Source organism: Rhamphochromis sp. 'chilingali', assembly GCF_963969265.1.
Source record: "Rhamphochromis sp. 'chilingali' genome assembly, chromosome: 6".
Classification (NCBI taxonomy): Eukaryota; Metazoa; Chordata; class Actinopteri; order Cichliformes; family Cichlidae; genus Rhamphochromis; species Rhamphochromis sp. 'chilingali'.
This window is the reverse complement of record NC_137933.1, coordinates 14,161,223-14,184,322: the sequence shown is the minus strand read 5'-3', so window position 1 is coordinate 14,184,322 and position 23,100 is coordinate 14,161,223. Positions and strand designations below refer to the sequence as shown.

The 23,100-nt window shown below is 41.0% G+C and overlaps 1 protein-coding gene across 2 annotated transcripts in view; it reads right to left on the bottom strand.

Annotated features, from left to right (window-relative positions):
* The window catches only part of fbn1 (fibrillin 1), a 73,277-nt gene extending 53,073 nt beyond the window's left edge, over positions 1 to 20,204 (bottom strand). Inside the window, exons 1-7 of one of the 2 annotated variants that reach the window (XM_080884234.1) lie at positions 20,131 to 20,204; positions 19,843 to 19,968; positions 19,384 to 19,659; positions 17,374 to 17,456; positions 16,495 to 16,593; positions 14,610 to 14,705; positions 12,881 to 12,976 (exon numbers count right to left, since the gene is read on the bottom strand). In XM_080884234.1, coding sequence (XP_080740360.1) covers positions 12,881 to 12,976; positions 14,610 to 14,705; positions 16,495 to 16,593; positions 17,374 to 17,456; positions 19,384 to 19,571 — 562 coding nt within the window. In that variant the 5' untranslated portion in view covers positions 19,572 to 19,659; positions 19,843 to 19,968; positions 20,131 to 20,204. The remainder of the gene's footprint in view (positions 1 to 12,880; positions 12,977 to 14,609; positions 14,706 to 16,494; positions 16,594 to 17,373; positions 17,457 to 19,383; positions 19,660 to 19,842; positions 19,969 to 20,130) is intronic. The other variant, XM_080884235.1, reaches the window with a different exon arrangement.
* Positions 20,205 to 23,100: the final 2,896 nt, after the last annotated feature.

Here is a 23,100-nt window from a genome sequence, read left to right as displayed (position 1 = left end):
GGAAGAGGTCTGGAAAACCTTTTAAAGTTGTGTGGGCGGCTATGGAGAGCAACGGACACAAGCAAGGACAAGAAAATTCAGTCTGTTGCTTCTATTATATGATCACCGGCTCATTAGTTACCGATGCTACTGCTATTCTGTAAAATGTCACATTTACCATCAGCAGTTTGCTACCTTTTGCGATTTTCTTAATAATCCACAATCTAGGGTATAGATCATCATCCCTAAAGCCACCGGAGGCTGGCTGGCTGGCAAGGGTGTGTCTGTGGAACACAGTAGGTGATTTCCACACTAGCTACTACAGCCTAGAATTAAAACTAAAAGGCTAATAATAAATAACAGAGTGTAAAGAAAGTCCCTCCATCAAGACTATTCATCTCTCCTTCCCTTCAAATCAGATTCCCTAGAGCCGACTGCTTGCTTTATCTAACCCCTCTTTTTTCCACTCTCTCCTTACAAGTCCCAAGGAGTTTACACAATCATTTACTCTTATCAGGTGAAGGCCTGGAAGATGAAGATGGAACAGAGATAGGGGCACAGAAGAAAAGGGTAGGAGGGGGATACATCTTTCCCAAAAGAATCTGGACATGAGCCAAAGACAAAAATCATTTCCACATTTCACAGCAGACAACAGACAGTAAGGAAAAAGGGAGACCAGTTCCAGCAGCGCAGTCGTTTAAAACAAACGAGACATTGTGAGTTTCCCATGTGGACCGGGGCCCAGCCCAGTCCCGTCACGTGCACCCCAGCCTCCACCGTCTCTCTGCCTCTGGCACCAGTACTGTGTGAAACAGAACTGGGTCATCTCTCTTTCTCACTCCCCTCCTGCTCAGGCTCAATTGGAGACCAAATGCTTTTGATTCTTTGTCTACTTCTCCCTCCAACAAGCAGCTGAAAGTAGCGCAGTGCATTTACTCAAGCCCAGTTTGAAGATACTTGTACTTTACTTGAGTATTTCTATTTTGGAAAACCTCCATGAGACACTCCAGGATAATGTCTCTTTCTTGAACAATAATAACCTGAAAGTTACCAAAAAGTCAACAATCAGACTGCAGGCTAAACACAACCCAGTGCGACACTCCCATGTTTTGCCACTTTTGTGTTAATTCCCAGTTTAATTAATTTAAATTTGTGCTGAATGTTGCTCCCTGATTGCTCATAGGATGTGAGAGGCAGCCCACACCTTAGATGCAATCTGAAAGGCAAACGAGGGCTCTACCTCTTCATTGGTTTAATTTTTCATGCTGTAGTACATTCATGGGACCCTTAGCAAAACAAATCCAAGCACACATTGTAACACGACTTCACCTTTTTGCAAAAAATACTATATAATGAAAAAGAAATAACTTACATATGTTGTACAGCAGGGGTGATTCTAGGTTCAAAAGTTTAGGGGGGCTCAGCTCCCAATCATAATGTCAGCAGTTCCTAGTAATTATTATTAATGCAACATGCTGTTTACAAATGTAATCAACCCTTTTCACATTTACAAACCTAAATTTACTTAGATACACATTACAGTGTTACCTTCAAATGCAAACTATTTTAGGGTGGAGCCTTTAGTTAAAGAAGATAAGGAACCATTTGTGCCAAAGGAGACAAGATGAGAAACATACACAAAACTAGGGCTGAACGATTATGGAAAATAATCTAATTGCGATTTTTTGCCCCAATATTGCGATTGCGATGCGATATGCGATTATTTTTTAAGGTCTTTGTCTTCTGTATTATTAAACAAAGACAAGCAATACATCATATAGTATGGCCAATACTATATTACATTAATTTTAAACTGTTCTTTCCTGGAAGACAGACCTCTGTTATGATGACATGAGGTGATGCATGAATTGATGACTGACATTTTTATTTAACTTCTTCAATCACAACAGTATATTTGAACATACACAATAGTTTATTTTTAGCTTACAAACATCTGAGCATAAAGTGCTGACAAGGAACCCTGGTGTAAACATTAAAATGAAAGTCAGTACAATGTGCAGATTGCAGAAATATACATAAAAAAAAATCAGTGGCTTTACCACACTCAGTTTTTCGACATCTGTGAACTACTAGACAGTCATTCAATTAAAAAATAATATTAAATAAATAAAACTAATAAATAAAAAATACACACATCTTACTGATCTCTGCAGTCAGTAACATTACACATAAAGTGCAAACATAATAGCAATTGTATAAACACACACACAAACACGCCTTTAAAATTTAAAGGCGTGAAATTGGACGGTCTAGTTCTGATTAGCGTCACCGCTGTCTCGGTGGAGTTTAATAAACTCGGCCGTCTGCTTCTTGCTATCTAAAATATAACCAGACACTGGTGTAAATTCTCGACTGTCTCATACTTCTGTTTAATAAGTTTTCTGTTTGACGTTTAGTCAGCTGTGTGAAAACCAAGGAGGAACCCACCCGGGGGATTAATAAAGTTTTATTTTATCTAATCTAATAACTTTAATCTCAGCCAAACCGATTTACTCACGAACAAACAAAACACTGAAAAAAGCCCAACAATAACATTTTTAGGTTGTCTAAGTGACTTATATATTACGTTTAACCCGAGCAGCGAAACTCCGCGGTGATCTGAAAATGATGTGCCGGGAGTTGTGCCGTTCTCGGCCGCATCAGTAACCCTCGAGCTCCCGGCTAGCTGTCGAGCTGGTGGGTAGCAGACGCCTCTGAAAACGTCGAAGCACTTTTGCAAATATGGGATATCTTGATAAACCGAGCAGATATTTGATGTTTACACAACTACTTTCTCGCCTGAAAATATGTTAAAAGTTTATTTTGTGACCCTGAAAGATTAGTATGAGTAATTTTAAAACTTAGTAGCGGCCGCCATTGCTGGAAACTGGAGTTTGGCTGGGCCGCGCTATGAATTCTGGGATATGGTAGTAATTTGGACAGCCTTCGGCGCGTCGCTGTGACGTAATCGGTCTACAAATGCGGCCTCAGGAGGATGCAGCCCATGAATTTGGACATGTCCAGAGTATAATCGCAGCCTTTGCGGTTAGAAAATTGCACTTGATCATGTCGCGATATTATCGCAAATGCGATATATCGTTCAGCCCTACACAAAACATGCAGTGTTTTAATCACATAGAAGCAGCCCACCAAATCATCAGTCACATAAAGTAGCAATATTCAGTACAGACACTGGAAAATCACCCCAGACCTGTACATGAAGCAAATTGGTAACAAAGTTCTTTTACCAGTTCACACAAACCCTTCCTTTATTATGCCGAATCAGCATAGCAGAAGAGTGTTATAGTCTGTCACATCAGTGTAGTGGCAACCATCCTGTTCATGCCATGTTTACAGTGGTATGAGTCCTGTAAAATGCTACCATTCATATCAATACGCTCTGTTTACAATGTCCAGTGGCGTTTTTTAAGTGTCCTACTGCAAAACATGCAAAGCATCCATGAAGTACATGAAAAACTACTTTGAGAAAAATAACTTTTTTTTCCCCAGCTAACTTCACGATTTGCTCCCTCGTTCTTCCTGTCCATCCTCTTCACTCAACTAGCTAGGCAAACAGAAGCTACAGCTTTATAATTTTGGGTGAATTTGTCTACATTTACTCTTGTTTCTTTTTGCTCTCTCTCTTTGCTGTTTTCATTTTGCTCTCTCCCTTTTTTCCCTCTCTATACTCCTCTGTCACTCTTTGTACTATCACCCAAAAGCTAAACATTACAGTGAATAAAAGACATAAACGGATCACTATCAGTTTATAGCAATATTAAAACTGAATACAGGCTTTTGCTGGACATAGACAGGTAAGATCATTTTAACTTGCTGTCACCTGGATCTGGAGTTGTACTGTAAACAAACACTGAAGCCCAATTCGATCAGAACAGGAATGAACATTTTTTAGCAAACAAAAGTAATAAAGTATATCAGCTCCTCGGCTGGCAACTCCAAATATGTTTTACTCTACGTTAGCTAATATTAACACTATTTAGAGAACAATTTAAACAAAATAGGCACTTTATATGCATAACAATGCAATTATGAGAAGAGTTTGAACTTTTGCTATATTCCAGTTAAAGTGTGTTTTAAATCTGCATCATTGATTTGTGTCATCTTCGTCTTCTTTCTGCCGCAGCAATGAAAGTCTTATTAAGCGATTAATGACAAGCCACGCTGTTGAAGCAGCAACACCTCTGTGTGAGCGCACTGTAACATCATGACATCAACAATACTGGACATAAAACCTGTTTTCATCCTATCCTGTACTGTCATCAATGGAAAAGTTAGGGGGAAAAGTTATTAATACTATTAATATTTTTTTTAGGGGTGCTCTGATAAAAAACGGGTCTAAACTCACCCATGTGAGTAGTAAATTAAAGCACTTCCAGCAGTTGATTGGCTAGGCACAGCAGAAATAACGAAATATCGAAATAAGTAGGTAGCAGAAAAGCTTGTCAGTATTAAAACCAATCAATTCATCTATAATATTCTACCCTTCTAACATAATTCATGTTTTACAAGTTATCCTCTAATAATGAAGCTGCCAGTCAAGCGATCACATCTGATTGGAATAACATTTTTATTGAAAAAAGCAGCTAGCCTGCAGATAGATAGCAGTGGAAAACAAGTTACACCAGCAACCTAACAAGACACTTGCAAATATGAGATTCTGTAAATGCGAAGCTGTGCAGCTTGCTTGCTCTAGCAGAGCTCGCCAGTTCTAATGTGGGTCGGATTTGTGAAACTAAAAAATTTCAGCATTTGCAGTCATTGTTAAAATATGTTGGAGGAGGAAAATGGTTGAGCAGACTGTAACTTCTGAGGAGTGGAGATGTGTACATAACCTTTATTTTCTTTATTGCACAGAAGGACAAGAATGTGATGGTAAAGTAGAAAAGTCCAGGACAAAAACAACTCCACTGCTGCTAACTCAACATCAGCTCTTTGCAAGCATCTGCAAAGACAGCATGCTAACACAAAGCTAGCAAAGAACCCAGAGTGATGGTAGAGCTAAAGGTATGCAGACTTCAGCCCGGCAGCCAGAGCTTGAACTTCAATAAGTAACAAAGGCAGTAATAATTAATCAGGCTTCACTTCTAAAGCTTTAGCTTAGTCAAGACCAACCTGTCCACAACTGGTAAACAATACCAAGCAGGAAAAAACACAACTAGTCAAGTTAGATTCTTTTGCATTGTTAAAGTATTGTATGGTCAGGAGCCAAAAGCTAACAACTGTGAATTGCTATAAAATGGACAATCATGGTAACAATGTAGAATCAGTTGAATAAGGCCCTGGTCACACTGATCTAGAGACCAGTCTGCAACCATCTGGCAATCAATGGTCGTGAGGGGAAAATCAGTATTTCTGCACCAGTTGGCAAAAAGCTATTTTTCGTTACTTTGGTTGCTAGTATACTGCTGCTGTTGTAGCTTGATCAGAATTGACGGATATGTCTACAAACACAAATACTCAAACACACAACTCTCAAGCAATGTGTACATTGCGCCACGCAAGAAACCTCAATACCTGCTTGACATTAGCTTGCTAACTCATCAAGAGTGAGAACATGATGACCTCGATGAAGACCACTAGCCGAAGTGTGCTCGTCAAGCAATAAAGTTGTTTATCACACTTCAAAAATTGCTGACGCTTCAATGTCTTCAAATGTTATCATCTTCTCTAGTCACCTTGAAAGTTGGCAAAGTTGTGCTTAACTCGGTTTGTATCAAGAGTTGCAAAACCAGCCATATGATGTTATTAAAATCACAGCTATGTTGCCTATGTTGCATGTTATCAATACAAGTATTCATAAGTATCAGTATTGATAAACAGGATCACTATTGATATCAATTAAATCGCGGTGTATCAATAGGTGCCACAGCTTTAAAAACAAAAGAAGAAATCATAAAACCAATTTTTATACTTCACTGGTAGCCAGTGACGAGAGCCCAGCACAGGGGTGATATGGTCTCCAAACTGCAGGAGAGATGAGGCTTGACTACACAAAAAGAACTGCAATAATCGAGGTGAGAGGGGGAAAAGCATGAACTATGAAATCTCCAACAGAAGGAAATGGTTATAATTTTGCAAGTGATCAGAGAGCCAGTGCTGACAGGAGTGGAATGATTTTGTTTTTGTGAAAATCTAGACTAGAAAGCCAAAGACTGCTTTAAAAAAAGATATATTCAGGGGGAATTTTCTCCAGTATTTCCTGCTTTCACTCTATTTTCTTAACACAGAAAATTTGCCTAAGTTACTTAAGGGATCTACTAATCAAGAATGTTCTGTTTTAACTAACTGTGTGTCACGGCGGGGTGCGCCGATGTGTGCGGAAACAGGACCCAAAAGCAGATGATGACGAGGAATAGTAATGATTAACAGAAAAGTGAACCTTTATTGCGATGACGGCAGGAAATGAACCAAGAGACCAAAGCAAACAGGCAAAACACTAAGAAACAAAACACTGAGCTGGCAAAACACTAAGAAACAAAACACTAAAGGTACTAAGACCAAAAACTATAACTATGACCGAGGTGGAAAATAAACAGGCTAAGACTATGACTATGACTGTAACTCTGGTGAGAATAAACAGACGAACTGACAATGGCATGAAGAAAACAAAAGGCTTAAATACAGACATGAGGTGATCAGGGGAAGTGGCGACACATGGGGGAAAACAGCTGACAGACATAAACCTAATGACAGGACCAGGAGAGGAAAGCTAAATACAATGAACAAAGAACACATGACATTGTCAGAATAAAACAGGAAATGACAACACAACTTAACAGACCTAATACGTGATGAAATAAATAGAAAACCCCAAAACATAGAAAACCCAGGAACAATAACTGCCTAAACTAAAGGCAAATAGGAAATAACACAAACTAATAACATATCAAAAAATACAAAGAAAACTCAGAGTGCTGGGTCGGAGACCCAGCCTGTGACACTGTGAGCCTTATTTTCTATCTAACACTATGTGCCTCATCTAAAATAACAAAGCGAAAATCTCTATGTAGGCAAAGCAGTTTGAGGAGCTATGGAAAGTTTTCACATGGAGCCCAGGCTGAGTGAGTGCAACAGGCTGTATAAAGAGAACTCAGGTTTCTCTTTTCATCAAAAAAAAAAAAAGGTTGTTATGTCTTATTCACAATGCTCTAAGTACACAATCTAACTTGATATCTGCTTATTACAGCTCTTAGCTGAGGAGAGTGAGTGAGTGTTAAGGCAAAAGATCTGAGCACAAGATAAAGTAGATCCAAGCACTGCACTTAAACAGTCAGCTGAGGTAAACAGGGAGAGGCAGACAGCTGTAGGGTGAAAATGGTGTCATTTCATCCGTCATCTTACTGTCTCTCTGTGAACTGCATACAGCTGGGGGATCCACCCATGTCCTGTACATCTGGGAGTAATCGCACGTGCTCACACACAAACACGCTCACGCACACATGCACACACTTAAAAATTCTGCCCATGTCCCAACTCCTCATCCCCACTCCAGCCAGCGATGATCTCAAAAACACAGCAAAACTTGTAAAATGTTACTCTTGTTTTTGCCCCAGTTTGGAAAAACGTGGTGAGTAGCTGCTTTAGCTCCTTCAGTAAAGAAGTATCTTAGCTTCAAGACTTTGCGTTGACTCTGATTCGTTAGCTCTTTAGTGTTTGTTTTGAGGTTTGGTTACTTTTAGAACACAATAGAAATGCTCCTTCAGTGCCCGGCGAGTTTATGCACAATAACAGCATCATCGAGAAAAGAAACGAGGGAAAGCACGACGGGAAGTGGGTAAAAGAGTTTCCTGGATTAACTCCAGGAACACATACACAAAGATATCTGCACACCTTCTCCATATCCACCCTTCCTAAGTTTTTCCCTTGCAGATGGTGTTCATTACATACACCTTACATGCTTTTATGTGTGTGTAATTTGCATATGTTTGTGAGATTTGTGCATGTGTGTGTTTCATTGAACGTGTTATGGGTCTTAATATTTGGGTGGGGCCTTCCCTAATGGCATGTCAGCAGATTTCTTCATCCTCCCCGGACTAACAAATTGAACTCAAACACACACAGACATACACACTTGGGGGTGTCAGTGAGATGCTAAGAGAGCCCCTCAGCTGATTGACCCACTTCCCTGTTGTGCTCTGGCTGCTGACTTGTTGACTGTGTAACTCACGTGTAGCACCATTTCAGGCCAGTCTTTCCCCACCGTCTCAATGGTGTCATACTGAAAGCTCGACTTTATTGCTCCACAGTTAAATGACTCTACAGCCGGAGCACGGAGCCCTGCATGCAATCACCAATTCCACATTCCAACCTTAATCATATTTGCAACGAACAAAGAACACGTTCATGTACCAGACTGCATTTCCACTGCAGTCAGCTGTGCCTGGTGGTGGGACGACTGGTCAGCAGATCGCCAGCCAGTTTAGCACACACAGCTCAGTATGTTCATGCTGAGCCATGACAACGTCATGATAACGCTACAGCCGTGAAAACCTCGAACTCCTGAGTTTAGTGACTTCTGGTCACATGACGTGTGTGGAAAGCTTGTGTTCTTGCTAATGCGATAAGATAGAGCCATAATGGGACGCAGTTCTGTAAACTACATTAAGAAAACCCTGTGGGGTGTATGTATACATGTACTTTATGCATCTGTTTGTATTTATGTGAGAGCACAATGTCTTTCTCTTGGGAGGTAATGGATTATAGCCAAGGAAATTCCAGGGAAAGTAGCTTAACCAAAAATGCCACTGAATGCATCAGCCAACTTTCTCTGCTTCACTTAATTATGACCTAATCTCTATAAATATACATTCACTGGCCACTTCATTAGGTACACCTTGCTAGTATTGGACTGGAGCCTCGCTTGCCTTCATAACTACCTGGATTTTTAGTGCAAAGTTTTAAACAATGACACCTGGTGTGGCCGTCTGCTACTGTAGTCCATTTGCTTCAAGGTTCAACATGTTGTGCATTCAAAAATGCTCTTCTGCATACCCATACTGTTGCCTTCCTGACAGCTCAAAGCAGTCTGGCTATTCTCCTTTGACCTCTGATATCAACAAGACATTTTACCCAGAGAACTGCCAGTCACTGGACCTTTTTTCTTTTTTGGACCATTCTCTGTAAACACTAGAGAGGGTTTTGCAGGAAAATCACAGTAGATCAGTAGTTTCTGATGCATGCCACATGACAAAGCCACTTACAGTGGGGCAAAAAAGTATTTAGTCAGCCACCGATTGTGCAAGTTCCCCCACCTGGGCGATCGTGGCTCAAGAGTTGGGCGTTCGCCTTGTAATCGGAAGGTTGCCGGTTCGAGCCCCGGCTTGGACAGTCTCGGTCGTTGTGTCCTTGGGCAAGACACTTCACCCGTTGCCTACTGGTGGTGGTCAGAGGGCCCGGTGGCGCCAGTGTCCGGCAGCCTCGCCTCTGTCAGTGCGCCCCAGGGTGGCTGTGGCTACAATGTAGCTTGCCATCACCAGTGTGTGAATGGGTGGATGACTGGATATGTAAAGCGCTTTGGGGTCCTTAGGGACTAGTAAAGCGCTATATAAATACAGGCCATTTACCATTTACCTAAAATGATGACAGAGGTCAGTAATTTGCACCAGAGGTACACTCCAACTGTGAGAGACAGAATGTGAAAAAAAAATAATCCATGAATTCACATGGTAGGATTTGTAAAGAATTTATTCGTAAATTAGGGTGGAAAATAAGTATTTGGTCACCTCAAACAAGGAAAAACTCTGGCTCTCACAGACCTGTAACGTCTTCTGTAAGAAGCTTTTCTGTCCCCCACTCGTTACCTGTATGAATGGCACCTGTTTGAACTCATCATCTGTATAAAAGACACCTGTCCACAGCCTCAAACAGTCAGACTCCAAACTCCGCCATGGCCAAGACCAAAGAGCTTTCGAAGGACACCAGGAAAAGTATTGTAGACCTGCACCAGACTGGGAAGAGTGAATCTACAATAGGCAAGCAGCTTGGTGTGAAAAAATCAACTGTGGGAGCAATCATCAGAAAATGGAAGACGTACAAGACCACTGATAATCTCCCTCGATCTGGGGCTCCACGCAAGATCTCATCCCGTGGGGTCAAAATGATCATGAGAACGGTGAGCAAAGATCCCAGAACCACACGGGGGGACCTGGTGAATGACCTGCAGAGAGCTGGGACCAAAGTAACAAAGGTCACCATCAGTAACACACTACAACGGCAGGGAATCAAATCCCGCAGTGCCAGACGTGTTCCGCTGCTGAAGCCAGTGCATGTCCAGGCCCGTCTGAAGTTTGCCAGAGAGCACATGGATGATACAGCAGAGGATTGGGAGAATGTCATGTGGTCAGATGAAACCGAAGTAGAACTTTTTGGTATAAACTCAACTCGTCGTGTTTGGAGGAAGAAGAATACTGAGTTGCATCCCAAGAACACCATACCTACTGTGAAGCATGGGGGTGGAAACATCATGCTATGGGGCTGTTTTTCTGCCAAGGGGACAGGACGACTGATCCGTGTTAAGGACAGAATGAATGGGGCCATGTATCGTGAGATTTTGAGCCAAAACCTCCTTCCATCAGTGAGAACTTTGAAGATGAAACGAGGCTGGGTCTTCCAACATGACAATGATCCAAAACACACCGCCCGGGCAACAAAGGAGTGGCTCCGTAAGAAGCATTTGAAAGTCCTGGAGTGGCCTAGCCAGTCTCCAGACCTCAACCCCATAGAAAATCTGTGGCGGGAGTTGAAAGTCCGTGTTGCTCGGTGACAGCCCCAAAACATCACTGATCTCGAGAAGATCTGCATGGAGGAATGGGCCAAAATACCAGCTACTGTGTGTGTGCAAACCTGGTAAAGACCTATAGTAAACGTTTGACCTCTGTTATTGCCAACAAAGGTTATGTTACAAAGTATTGAGTTGTATTTTTGTTATTGACCAAATACTTATTTTCCACCCTGATTTACGAATAAATTCTTTACAAATCCTACCATGTGGATTCATGGATTTTTTTTTTCCACATTCTGTCTCTCACAGTTGAAGTGTACCTCTGGTGCAAATTACTGACCTCTGTCATCATTTTAGGTGGGGGAACTTGCACAATCGGTGGCTGACTAAATACTTTTTTGCCCCACTGTAAATCACATTTCTTCCCCATTCTGATGCTCAGTTTGAACTTCAGCAGGTCATCTTGACCATGTCTACATGCTTAAATACATTAAGTTCCTGCCATGTGATTGGCATACTAGATAGCATAATTGGGCAGCTGAATAGGTGTACCAAACAAAGTAGCTAGTGAGTGTAAAAAAAGTTACCTGAAGAAGGTTTCGGGTCAGATATCTGCCTGGCTAGACCAGAAGCCCAGAAATACTATTTAAGGCTCTATCATCAGATGATAGCCAATCAGTTCCCAGACTGGGCCGAACAAAATACCAGAAGAATAGCCAAAAAGCAAATTTATGGATTTCTATTTATTTTCTATCCACTATTTCTCACTAAAAAGTCAATCAAATAGAGGAAAAATATCATCCCACATTACCCTTAAAAGTTGAAAATACATTTTAATTCAGTGAAATACAGTTAGCTAGCTTGTAATTCTGAGCTGTTTCATTCATATCCTAAACGGACATCTTCAAAGTGCTGACAACAGTTGAAGCTAACAATAACACACAGAAAAAGATGCATATTATCAAAGAAAAGATGTAGAGATGAATTATTTTTTATTTTTCCACTATTTATACTCATCACTACAAAATCATCACTTTTATTGATTTGTTCTGGCTTTCATCATCTTAGATTTTGGCTAAACATGAACTGGCAATGGCATCAATGGATAACTCCATACAGTATATTACACTATGTTAAGAACCTGACTGAAATTGGAGGGTGGTCTCTAAGTAGTTGCCCGAAATACGCAAGTATACCTGTTTCACTCATTTAAAAATGTATCATCTCCTTGAATTCTCATCACCTTACATGGCGAATCAAACAGTTAAAAAAGTTATGGCCCCCTTCCCTCCCAGTGCATAATTATTTTGTCAGAAATAATTATATAAGACAAAACATGTTTTTTCCTTGTGCTTTTTTGTGTTTCTTGAAAAATATGACTATTGACAAGTTAATTTGTTGAAAAAAAGGCTTAATTTACATTCCTGCAAAATCTCACAAACACTCCAAAGACTCCGCAGCAAAGAGTAGAAACCCAGCAGACAAGTGTTGAGCAGCCAGATAAGTTGTTATTAGATACAGGCTAATGAACATACTAAAGTAAACCAATAGGCACATCTTCAGTTGGACTTAATTGACAGGCCTCCCAAGCATAGTTAGGATCTCGGCTTCTAATCCAAATATTAGTTTTAGTAGGTCACCATTTTGACCTCTAAAGGTCGTCAGCACAAGCACAAAACACGTACACTGAAAAAATGCTCACATTTTTGTTCAAACACATTGCAGGCTGCCCTTGGTTTGCGTGTGCTTGTATACTTTGGAGACTTTGCTCACATGTGCCAGAGAGCAACCACAGGAGGTTGGGAGGTCTTCAGTTAACAAACAGCTCACATTTAGAAAGACATTACATTCCCCAAAGCGTTGTTTCAGAGCAGATGTGGAAAATAATGGTAATTTCTGAGCTTGAGCTTAAAATGCAAATGTTCCACAACAAACCACATTCCTGGAGCCGATGGCATGACTAAGCAGGAATTGCCTTCAGTCAAAAAAAAACAAAAAAACACAACCACCACTCAATATCAAGTCACGTTTTTAAAGAAGCAGCACGTGTGCCTTTAAAAACTACTTCAGCAGCAGTGAGAAGTGAATGTAGAGCACAGGAACAGTTTCATGTAAAGTGAAGGAGGAAAATTCGGAGTAATGCGGTGTGGCGCTCATTACCTCGCTCGCACTGAGCTCCGGTGAAGCCGTACGTGCATACACATCTGTTGGGAGCCACGCACCTTCCTCCATTGAGACAGCCATTTTCACATACCGCTGGAGAAGAGAGAGAAATCGACAATGTCACAACAGGAGGACACCGCTGTGTAGACGGGGCCAGGATTTTGTTTTTGTAGGGTGTCACCAAATATAACTGATGCAAAGTGAAGGAATTCAGTAACACAATGATGTCACTAGTTGTGGTTAGGTGGAGCAAGAAATGAGCATCAAAAGTTTAGGCACATGCTCTTAGCTTTAAAACCATGGGAAAAAGACACCCAACCTACACACAGTGATCCTTTTCTATAGTGAAATTTAGTAAGCACAGTCATGTGAAAAAGAATATTTTCACAGGACTCATAACTCATGATTTAATACCAAATAAGCTGTATGATATTATTAGTTTCTCACATTGTTGTGTAGAATTTCTGACCCATTCTTCTTTACAGTGTTTGCTTCAGTTCATTGAGGTTTCCAGGCATCTGATTATACTTTGCTCTCTTAAGGTCCTGCAGCAATATTTTAAGGAGGCTGATATCTAGACCAGCGGTCCCCAACCCCCCGGGCCACTGACCGGTACCAGTCCATGAGTCGTTTGGTACCGAGCCATGAGAGTTGAGGCTCGGCTGTGAAATTCATGGTTTTTCAGGGTTTTTATTGTTTTAAAATAGTTACTTTTTTATCGTTAACTCGGTTTCCCTGGGTCTTTTCCCATGTGTTATGAATAAATCTTCTTTTTTTTGGTTTATTTTGTTGTATTTATCTGCGAAATCTTCAAGGCCAGTCCGTGAAAATATTGCCGGACATAAACCGGTCCGTGGCGCAAAAAAGGTTGGGGACCGCTGGTCTAGACTCTAACTGGGTCACTGCAGCACCTCAAGTGTTTTCTTTTTAAGCCATTTTATTGCACATTCAATGCTGTATACTGTCAGAATAATGATGCTTTAGCTGTCAGAGAGATGGCCTCTCATTTGACTCTAGAATACTTTGATATTCAGAGTTCATGGTCAGCTTAATGGCTGCAAGGCACCCAGGTCACAACACAAGCCCAAATCATCACCTCTCCTCTACCATGCTTCACAGTTGGTGTTAAGTGTTTGGTTTTCACCAAATGTGGCGCTGTAAATTACGGCCAAACCTCTCCATTCTGGTCGCACTTGCACAAAAAACATTATTCCAGAATTCCTTTGATTTGTTAAGATGCAAATTTTCAACCTTAATCTGTGCTGTTCTCTGACCTTGTGATTAGCTTGTCTGTCCAGTCTTGGGACGATTGTGGCGCTGTGTTAACACACATCTCAACGCTCAGAACAGAAATCTGCCAAAACCTCTGCTTCCACAGTGCTCACACTTGCTGATGCTCAGTTAATCAGGTTCATTTGATTAGCAGCACCTGAGTGCTACTTATTCTCTGATTTCCCTTGAAAGCAGTAAGGCTTTTTCACATGACTATACACAGTGTTTTAATTAGACAATAAATTCTGTTCTTGCATTCATTAGCTCTTTTTTCCACCCAAATAAGAGTTGCCAGACTTGCTTCTAGAGGGCCTCAATGTTATTGACGCTAAGTTTTACTAAATAGCACTATTACAAGCTTGAGGGTAAAACAGAAACTCTAAGAAATAGAATTAAAAAGGAGGCAGATAATGATGAAGTTATTCAGAGTAATGCGTTTTATTATGAGCCTTACGTTGTCCACAGTGGTTTCCCACATAGCCCTTCTGACACAAGCACTGGTCCTCTGCACATGATCCCCCATTCATACACCGAATGTTACAGTGCTGGACTGTGGGAAGAACAAGACAAAGATACACACACATGAACACAGACCAGCGTTAGGGTTCAGTTCAGTGTATCCAAACACATGCTGCAGATTATATTTACGACATCAACAAAACTGACACTGAACCATGTTTCTTAAACGTTATGCTTCTAGATATTTCCTAAAAAAATTTATGGTGTGTAAACAGATGAGCACACCAGGTTGAAGTGCGGTGAGCTGCAAGGGAGCGACATAGAGAAGATGTTGATGGTGGACATCTTCCAAAGCATACACACTCCCAGTCGACACTTACACACACCCGTTCACAAAACCCACAGGACCGGCCGCTAGTATCAAGGATGTGATTGCAACATATATCAGTTGCTTCAGTCTTAGGCAGTTAAAAGGGATGCGTTCAGGTTCTTTGCCCTGCTATCTCATATGCTAGTACATAGAGCTGGGCGATATATCGAGTTTTTAAAAAATATCGATATATTTTTATACGAGATATAAGATGTGACAATATCCTTTATATCGATATAGTCTATGTTACGTTATAATTATACTTGTGGAGCCGCAAGTTTGCCTCTCTTTCGTCCACTTTTGTCTTTACGCAACGTTACTCGGCCTCGCCTCTCCTTCACTCAACACAACTCCCCCTCCTCCCCCATCGCTTCACCTGCAGGAAGCGACAAGATGGACACGGCAAATCTGCGTTAACGAGTTACTGCGCATCGCCCCGTGTGTGGGGCTGGACCGCGTCAACGTGTTAGCTAGCTAACCACGCTAACGAGCTAACCACGCTAACGCCATGCAGCCCAGAGGGGCTGCACGGCCTAAAACCCTTTCATTCTCTCAAAAGTTGACAGCGCGCCTTTTGTATGAATTCTGGTTGTGCTTGGTGGCCGCGAACCGATTTTATGTGGTACACGGCGCTCAGCAATCTGTCAAAATGTTTTAGTACGACTTTGGTAAGCTACGGAGCTGCACCGCTTGATGGATTGTCGGAGCATTACGGCTGAGCCTCGCGGAGTGATACGTACTGTGCTTCAGCGTAATATTACCGTATTGTGTGTGTATAAGGACCATAAATGGCACCTGTTAAGAGACGTGGTTACGAAGCGGATTTCAAACTCCAGGCTATCAGTCACACAGGAGAAGTTGGGAACAGAGCAGCTGTGAAATCTGTCTATGTTATTATGCTCAGCGTCTTTTAGTTTACATTCTGACTGCACAATTGTGAGCTTTTTGTTATGCACAAAAACAACATTGTTTTCTTTTATTTATGGAGCATTATTATTTAATAAATGCTCATAATTTATTTTTGAGTAAATTTTATGTACATCTGCTCTATGTTAATAAAAGTGCCTGTGTGACATCTGGGACACAGCTTTGACTAAGAACTCTCTTTTTGTTCTTACTTTATGGCTTTAAAAAAAAAAAATATCGAGATATATATCTTATATCGCCATCCAGCTAAAAAATATCGAGATATGAAATTTGGGTCATATCGCCCAGCCCTACTAGTACACATAAGCTGGTGCCCATTACTCATGATAAGGAGAGAAAAACAACTGTGATTTTTTTTAAGTGCCAAAAAATCAATTCGATTGCAATTTCTGTAATAAAAGAAAATTTATATAAGATGGCATATTTTCTGTCATCCATTACTCCTATTTGCATAAATCATAATTATCTTTGTCTATTGCCCCACTCCCATTCCAGCCACCCACATTATATATTACAAAACTAATAACACTTCAATGGAGCTGATTCAGAAGAAAGTATATGAAAATGGAGGTGAGTGAATGACCTGACTTGGATCCACAGGATGGTGCGATCTGACCATTGGGGCAGGTGCACATATTGGGTCTGGAGCAGAAACCATCTCCACATGAACTCCGGCAGATGGCTGCAAATGAGAAAATGATACTCGGTCAAAGAAAATACAAGGCCAAATAACAAAGCAACGCTCACGTCACGGCGCCAGGACTTGACTTTATTTTGCGTTCGAGAAATTCTGATGTTGTGGGTCTGCTGCTTGTCAGCCTGTCCGCTGCCGGTTTTGAATTTCAGGTTAGAATATCAGTTGTTGCAGCTAAAGCGCTGATCTTAACCTCATGCTAAACTCTCTTCTGTAATATTTCAAACACAGACCACAGTCCAAAGAAGGCCAAATCTTTCTTTTTGCCCTGATCGTGCTTTACTTGTAGAAGCTGACTTGGCAACGTTGCTGAGCTATTTTCTTCTGTGAGTTTTGTTACCATAAATGTTATGTGTTTTCAGTTGGTGTCGTCTGTGTTGCTCTGTTGTTCTCTTTCCCACAGACTTTTGTTGGCATGGTCCACTTCCCCCCCAGCTCCCATCAGGTAGAGTCCAGCCAATGAACCCTACTCCATGAACCCCACTGCTAAACAATGTCATTAGAGCTGCGACCGGCATCCAGCCAGCGCTGCAATCACACAGCTTCTCAGACTCTCTTGTCTACTAAGTGAGTGAAGGCAGGTGAAGTTTGACAGAGCAAAATGTGGAGTCAATACAATTAATGACAAAGTATACCTGAAGTAACCACAGCCAGAGAAATAGACCAAATAAATTTTGGATAAAATAAATAAAAACTGAAATTTATGGCAAAAATTGATTTAAAATTGACAATGAGAAGTGCAAGTAGACTAATAGAGGTGATACTCACGAACAATGCACTGATTTCCTCCAGTCAGAGTCTTCCAACCTGGGCAGCAGTAGGCGTTGTTTCTTGAGCCGCACACATTTGGGCTGCAGACGATCAAAAAGTGATGATCCATGTCAAAAAAAACTCAAGTATTTTCAAGACAAGTCCTTTAATTAAGATATATATCGAAGATCTGTCCAAGTGGGCTTGAAATTTGGCACACCAAACACTAATTACTCTATATTACTTACTCGTCTACATATTATTGAAACGGATGGTCTGTTTCTTGAAGCTTTTAAAACAGGTGGCAGGAATAATGGCACACTGCTCATGGACACTTTAATAGAATGGTAGTTGGGATCTGTCTGTGTTGTCCAAGCACAGCATCCATATTTTGTTAAATACACAAACACTGAGACCCTCCCAAAAATACTAACAATCAGGCATAGTGATAGATCAGGTGAGCCACAAAGTAAAGATAACCTGTAATCCCTGCTGATCACCTGATGAGCTGATCTGAAACCAAGTCCACTGCACCTATACACAAGGCTCAACATAGTTTGTAGACTTTCACTTGGTAAAAACCACACAGAGTGAACTATTTATGCTTCTTTAGCCCAGAAACAGTAGCTGCACATCTGCAAGCTGCAAGCTGCTTTGCAACCCACCTTCATCTCGACTTCTCATTGTCACCCCGTTTCTCACTTAATACCAAAGTCTTTGTCACCATGTGCCAGTAATAAGCCATGTATTACTGTAGAAGTAAATGACAATCTTAATCACAATCTTTTGTATGTACAAAGGAACTGCCTGAATCATATCCTAACAGTCCTCAAAAAAAAACCCACAAGCTGTCCATTGCTTTTACTTAGAAAGTTCTTGTGTGTGCCTGTGGTTCCCAAGCTTTTTTCACATGGATCTGATGTTCCCTTGCACAAATGACAGAACTAATTCTTTCATTTCTTAACTTTTTAAGTATCGAATAAAGCTGTCTGGTGTTCGTGTGTAAAACAATGTAGGGAACCACTGGAATATGCTATGATGTGAGCACAGCCACTATAAGAAATTTACTGCACCTGTACACAAAAATGTTTTATCTGACATGAAAGTGAACACCTAGTCCGTCCTCCCACCTACAGATGTTGAGCAGGTCGACATATGTGAACTTATAATCACTTTGCATACATTGACCAAGGGGTCAGTATATACATAATGTACACTGTAACTCAAACCAGACAATTGAAGCCATTTGGATGTTGGAAACAGTGGTAAGTCTGCATGACACAGTATGCAGCCTGTATGCACTTCCTGCACTGAACCCAGATGTTCAGATAGATTAACTTAAAGCATGTCAAATAAAAATGCCTGTGGAGAATGCTCATTGAGTTGTGTGACCTTCATCAGCTGTTTGCTGTCATCACTGAACACAAACGTTCTTTCTTTTCTGCATTGGTTTCCTCCTGTCTGTCTTTCCTTTCTGTCGCTCTCTCTTTCTCACACACACACACACACACACACACACACACACACACACACACACACACACACACACACACACAAAACCTCTCCAGCAGTGACCCACTGTGTACAGCTGCAGATGTGATTTATCCACAACTGGGGTGTGGTGTTTTTGGCTAGAAAGAGGATTAGGCTGTTACTCTCTTTCTTTCTCTCTCCCCCTCTCTCTCTCACTCTGCCACAGCCACACGGCCAATGGCCTCCTTTGTTTGGATGTAATTTATTATTGCAGTCAGCAGGAATGTGATATTCTTGCCAGTATTTAATTACTAAACCTTTTCTCCAAACTTCCCATCACAGACAATGTCACTCATGGGTCCCAGTCTGCCTTTTTAAAAATACACAAAATCACACACACACACACACACACACACACACACACACACACACACACACACACACACACACACACACCAATTAACATGTGAGGACAGACACCTGCTCCAAGTTTAAAAGAAAAGAAAAGAAAAGATTTCCAAAACTGACTTTGCCGGATTATTAGAACCACATTACCCTCTGAGGACGTCCGTCCCTCCCCTCCTCTTGGCCCTACTGGCTCTGGTGTCGGTCTGCTTCGTCGCCAACTCAGTGATTTCGGTATCTGCCACCTCTGCTGCGTCTTTAGCCTCGGCACAGAGCGACAGTAAAGCCACAGTCACGGCCAACTGCAGCAGCCGTCCTCCACGCTTAATTTCTGTCATTTCCACTCTCAAGTGTACGACTTCAGTGAAGAAAAATCACCTTATGTAGTTTCCCAGCCCCGTCGACCTCTCCTGTCTGGAGTCAAAGCTGCACAACAATAAATGCAGGAGGGGAAAAAACATTTTGAAAGGAGACAGTGGAGACTGCAAGAAATCGTGGGCAAAAAACCAAATAAAAAACACTCTGCTGTTGTCACTGGGTTGGTGGTGATAGGTTTGCAAAAGCATGCAAAAAAAAAATAAAAAAATGTATCACCAGCCAATTCCTTACCTTGTCTCCCGAATAGGAGATTCGCTTGGGACTCGACAGAGGACTGTCTGCACTTTGACTTGCAGGTAAAAACAAAACAAAACAAAAACAATAAAAAAACAAAACAAAAAAACGTGTAGGAGCAAACTGTGGAAAAGAAAAAAAAAGCCACTGAAAACCGTCGCTTAGGCGCCTAGGCTATAAATAGATGCAACTTTTGAAGTCTGCCCGAGCGCATCCAATTGTGCGTGAATTGTGCACAGATAAGTTAGCTGATGCATTCCAGAGGATGAGAATGGTAAAACTCACTGCGTCTCTCCTTTCCAGCTGAGGTCTTTCCTCATCCCTGCTCAGCTCAATTTTCCCCAAACTCCCCCCTTCCGTGCCCTGCTCTCGCGATACAATAAAAATCTTGAGTTTAAAAATGCACTTTAAGCCGCGGACCTTCAGCATGCAGCGACACTATAACGACAGAGTCAGCCCAGAAAAAACCGGGAGGATGAAGACGTTTATATGTTTGTTTAAAGTCTGAATAATATAAATAACATGTCTTTTTTTTCATCTTTGAAACCAGTACACCTGCTCCTCCTTTGTTTAAACGTGGTGACACAGAACGATTCCAAACGATAATCAGACGAACCATTCTCTCCAGTAGTTATAAATATTAAAGAAATGTAATTTCTTTCGCTCATCCCCTCAAAAAATAAAAAAGTCACTGTTATTCCTCTTGATATATGTCCGGTGGATATTTACACTGTCCATATTTGAGGAATTTTGTCCAGTCCAGTGATAGTTTTCACACGCATTGCTTCATGTCTGCAGCCACACCCAGCAAATATAGAGTCAAACTTGCTCCTCGCTCCAGTCTGCTATCCCTCTAAAACCAAGAAGAACAAAAAAGGTTTTTGACACAGTATAGGCTATGTGTTCCATTGCATTGGCTTTCATCGCTGTCTTTTTTTCCTTCTATTATGCGCATTCGCCTTTCACACGAGTCTGAGCACAGCCCAGTCTTACACATTCGTTTTGCATTTTAGATTTTATAGCTTGAACGAAGCCTCATGAAATCACCACAGAAAGTTGCCATTGCCAGGTTGGGACAACACACTAAATTCTCCGTGTTTTATGTAACCCTTTGTCCATTTTTCACCTCCCTCTGTAAAGACGTTGATGACAACTTGCTTCAGCTGCTCCAACAGGTGTCCCACCTTATGTGGAGTTGATCTGCATTACAGTTTATATCTGTCATGGTCCTGGGTCTTTTGACCCAGCGTTTTAAGTTTGAGTTTATTTTGTTCATTAGATTATCTAAGTTCATTTGGTTATTAGACTCCTTGTGTTTTCTTCCCCTGTATTTAAGCTTCCCCTCACCCTTCGTGTTTCATGCTGCGTGTCTTATGTTATTAAGTTTGTATTATTATGCCTAAGTGTTTCTAGTTATTATTTTCCCCTCGTGTTTCCAACCATGTTAAATCTCCCCTGCTCTTCATGCGTTTCATGTCTGTGTCTTACGTTGTCAAGTTCGGGTTGTCATGTCTATGTCTCATTATGTTTCCTGTTTTATTGTGAAGAGGTCTGGTGTTCTGTGTTCATCATGTTCAGTTTTACTCTCCCACTGTGACGTCATTATGTTCATGTGTGCCAGCTGTTTCCTCATGTGTCTCCACTTCCCCTAATCACCTCCTGTGTATTTAAGTCCTCTGTTTTCAGTGTGTGATTGTCAGGTCGTCTGTTGTCCACGCCATGTTTCCTATGCCATGCTTCCAAGTTTCTTGTCTAGGTTTTTCTTATTGTTTGTTTAGATTTCCCAGTTTAGGTTTGTGTTAATTTTGCTTCAGTTTGCCTTGCCCTTTGTTTGTACCTTTTTTTCCAGCCATATTAAACGGCTCGCTTTTTGTTAACATTCAAGTTTTGTTCCCTGTTCCTTGGAGTCTGCATTTTGGGTCCTTTTTCAATTCATACAGTCTGCCCTCGCCAGACTGTGACAATATCAGCTTCCACAGCTATTCTTTTCTTTGACACTCAGGTTGAGGCACGCATCTCCATTAGGCCTGCTGACATCTCCAGTTGGATGTCTGGCCACCAACTCAAACTTAGTCTCAACAATGCTGTGCTGCTTTTTCTTTACTCTGGAAAGTCCTGCCCTCTGCAAGGCCTCTTCATCACTGCGTACAAGACCACGTTTGCTCCTGAGCGGACTGCCAAGAATCTGCGTCTGCCTCAAGACGACCAACTGTGAGGCAGCTCCCCGAGAGCAGGTTTGGTCTTGAATAGCTTCATCCAGTCCAACTTTTTCTAATCAGTTTCTTTGAAAAGCATCTTAAAAGGTATCTGCTTTCACTGTCCGTTTTGGGCTATTGCAGCTCGCTCTATAAAAACTGTGAACCTCAAAGCAGATCACCAAAATATTGCAGGCGGATCTATCTTAAGTGTAACTTTCACTATTTTAATTCATATGGAAACTCATATTTTCCACCAGCCAGTGCTCTCTTTTGTATACAGGTTTTTAAAAATGTGCTTCACAAATTCATAGCCCAAATTTGATTCCTTTGGCTTTGATTGCAGATTTTTAACATTTTTTTTTTTATATTCTTGACACAGGATTATGTTAATAATATGTTAATAATACCCAAATGCAAATTGTTAATTATTGATATAAGACTCCTTCCTTTGCAAAAGCCTAAAACAAACATATGTTTAATATTTCATGAATATGATCGTAGGACTGGGGCAACAAAAGGCAGGGAAACTAAGTGGTACCAAAAGAAACAGTTAATTGGCAGTAAGTCAGTAACATAACTGGGTATAAAAAAAACACTTTTTTTTTTTTTTTTGTCATAGTACATAATATCATGAAAAGATTCAGAGGATTTGGAGAAATCTCTGTGCGCATAGGACAAGAACAAAAATAAATAAATTCTTTTTATTTTTTCAGTAACATTTGTCTCCACAGCATGCAAATGCCTACGCCTTCTCTTTTCCTGCACCTTTGGTGTACTCCATGTGGTCAGTCTCTAGACAAACACATAAAAAGGGAATAGGCAGAACAGTTCATCTAAGCCACTGTTTTCAAGGTGGCGACCAACATGGGGACTTCCACAAACCAAGAAAACATAATTACACACTGACCGAGGAATATTTATGAGTACAGCATTTCTTTTCTTTTAAATAAACTCAAAAAACAGCTGACTGTACCTTCAACTAGAGATGGCACTGTGTGATTCTTACTCTGAATCTGAATAAGTACGCGGGACCACTGTGTGCGGTAAGACTGTTATG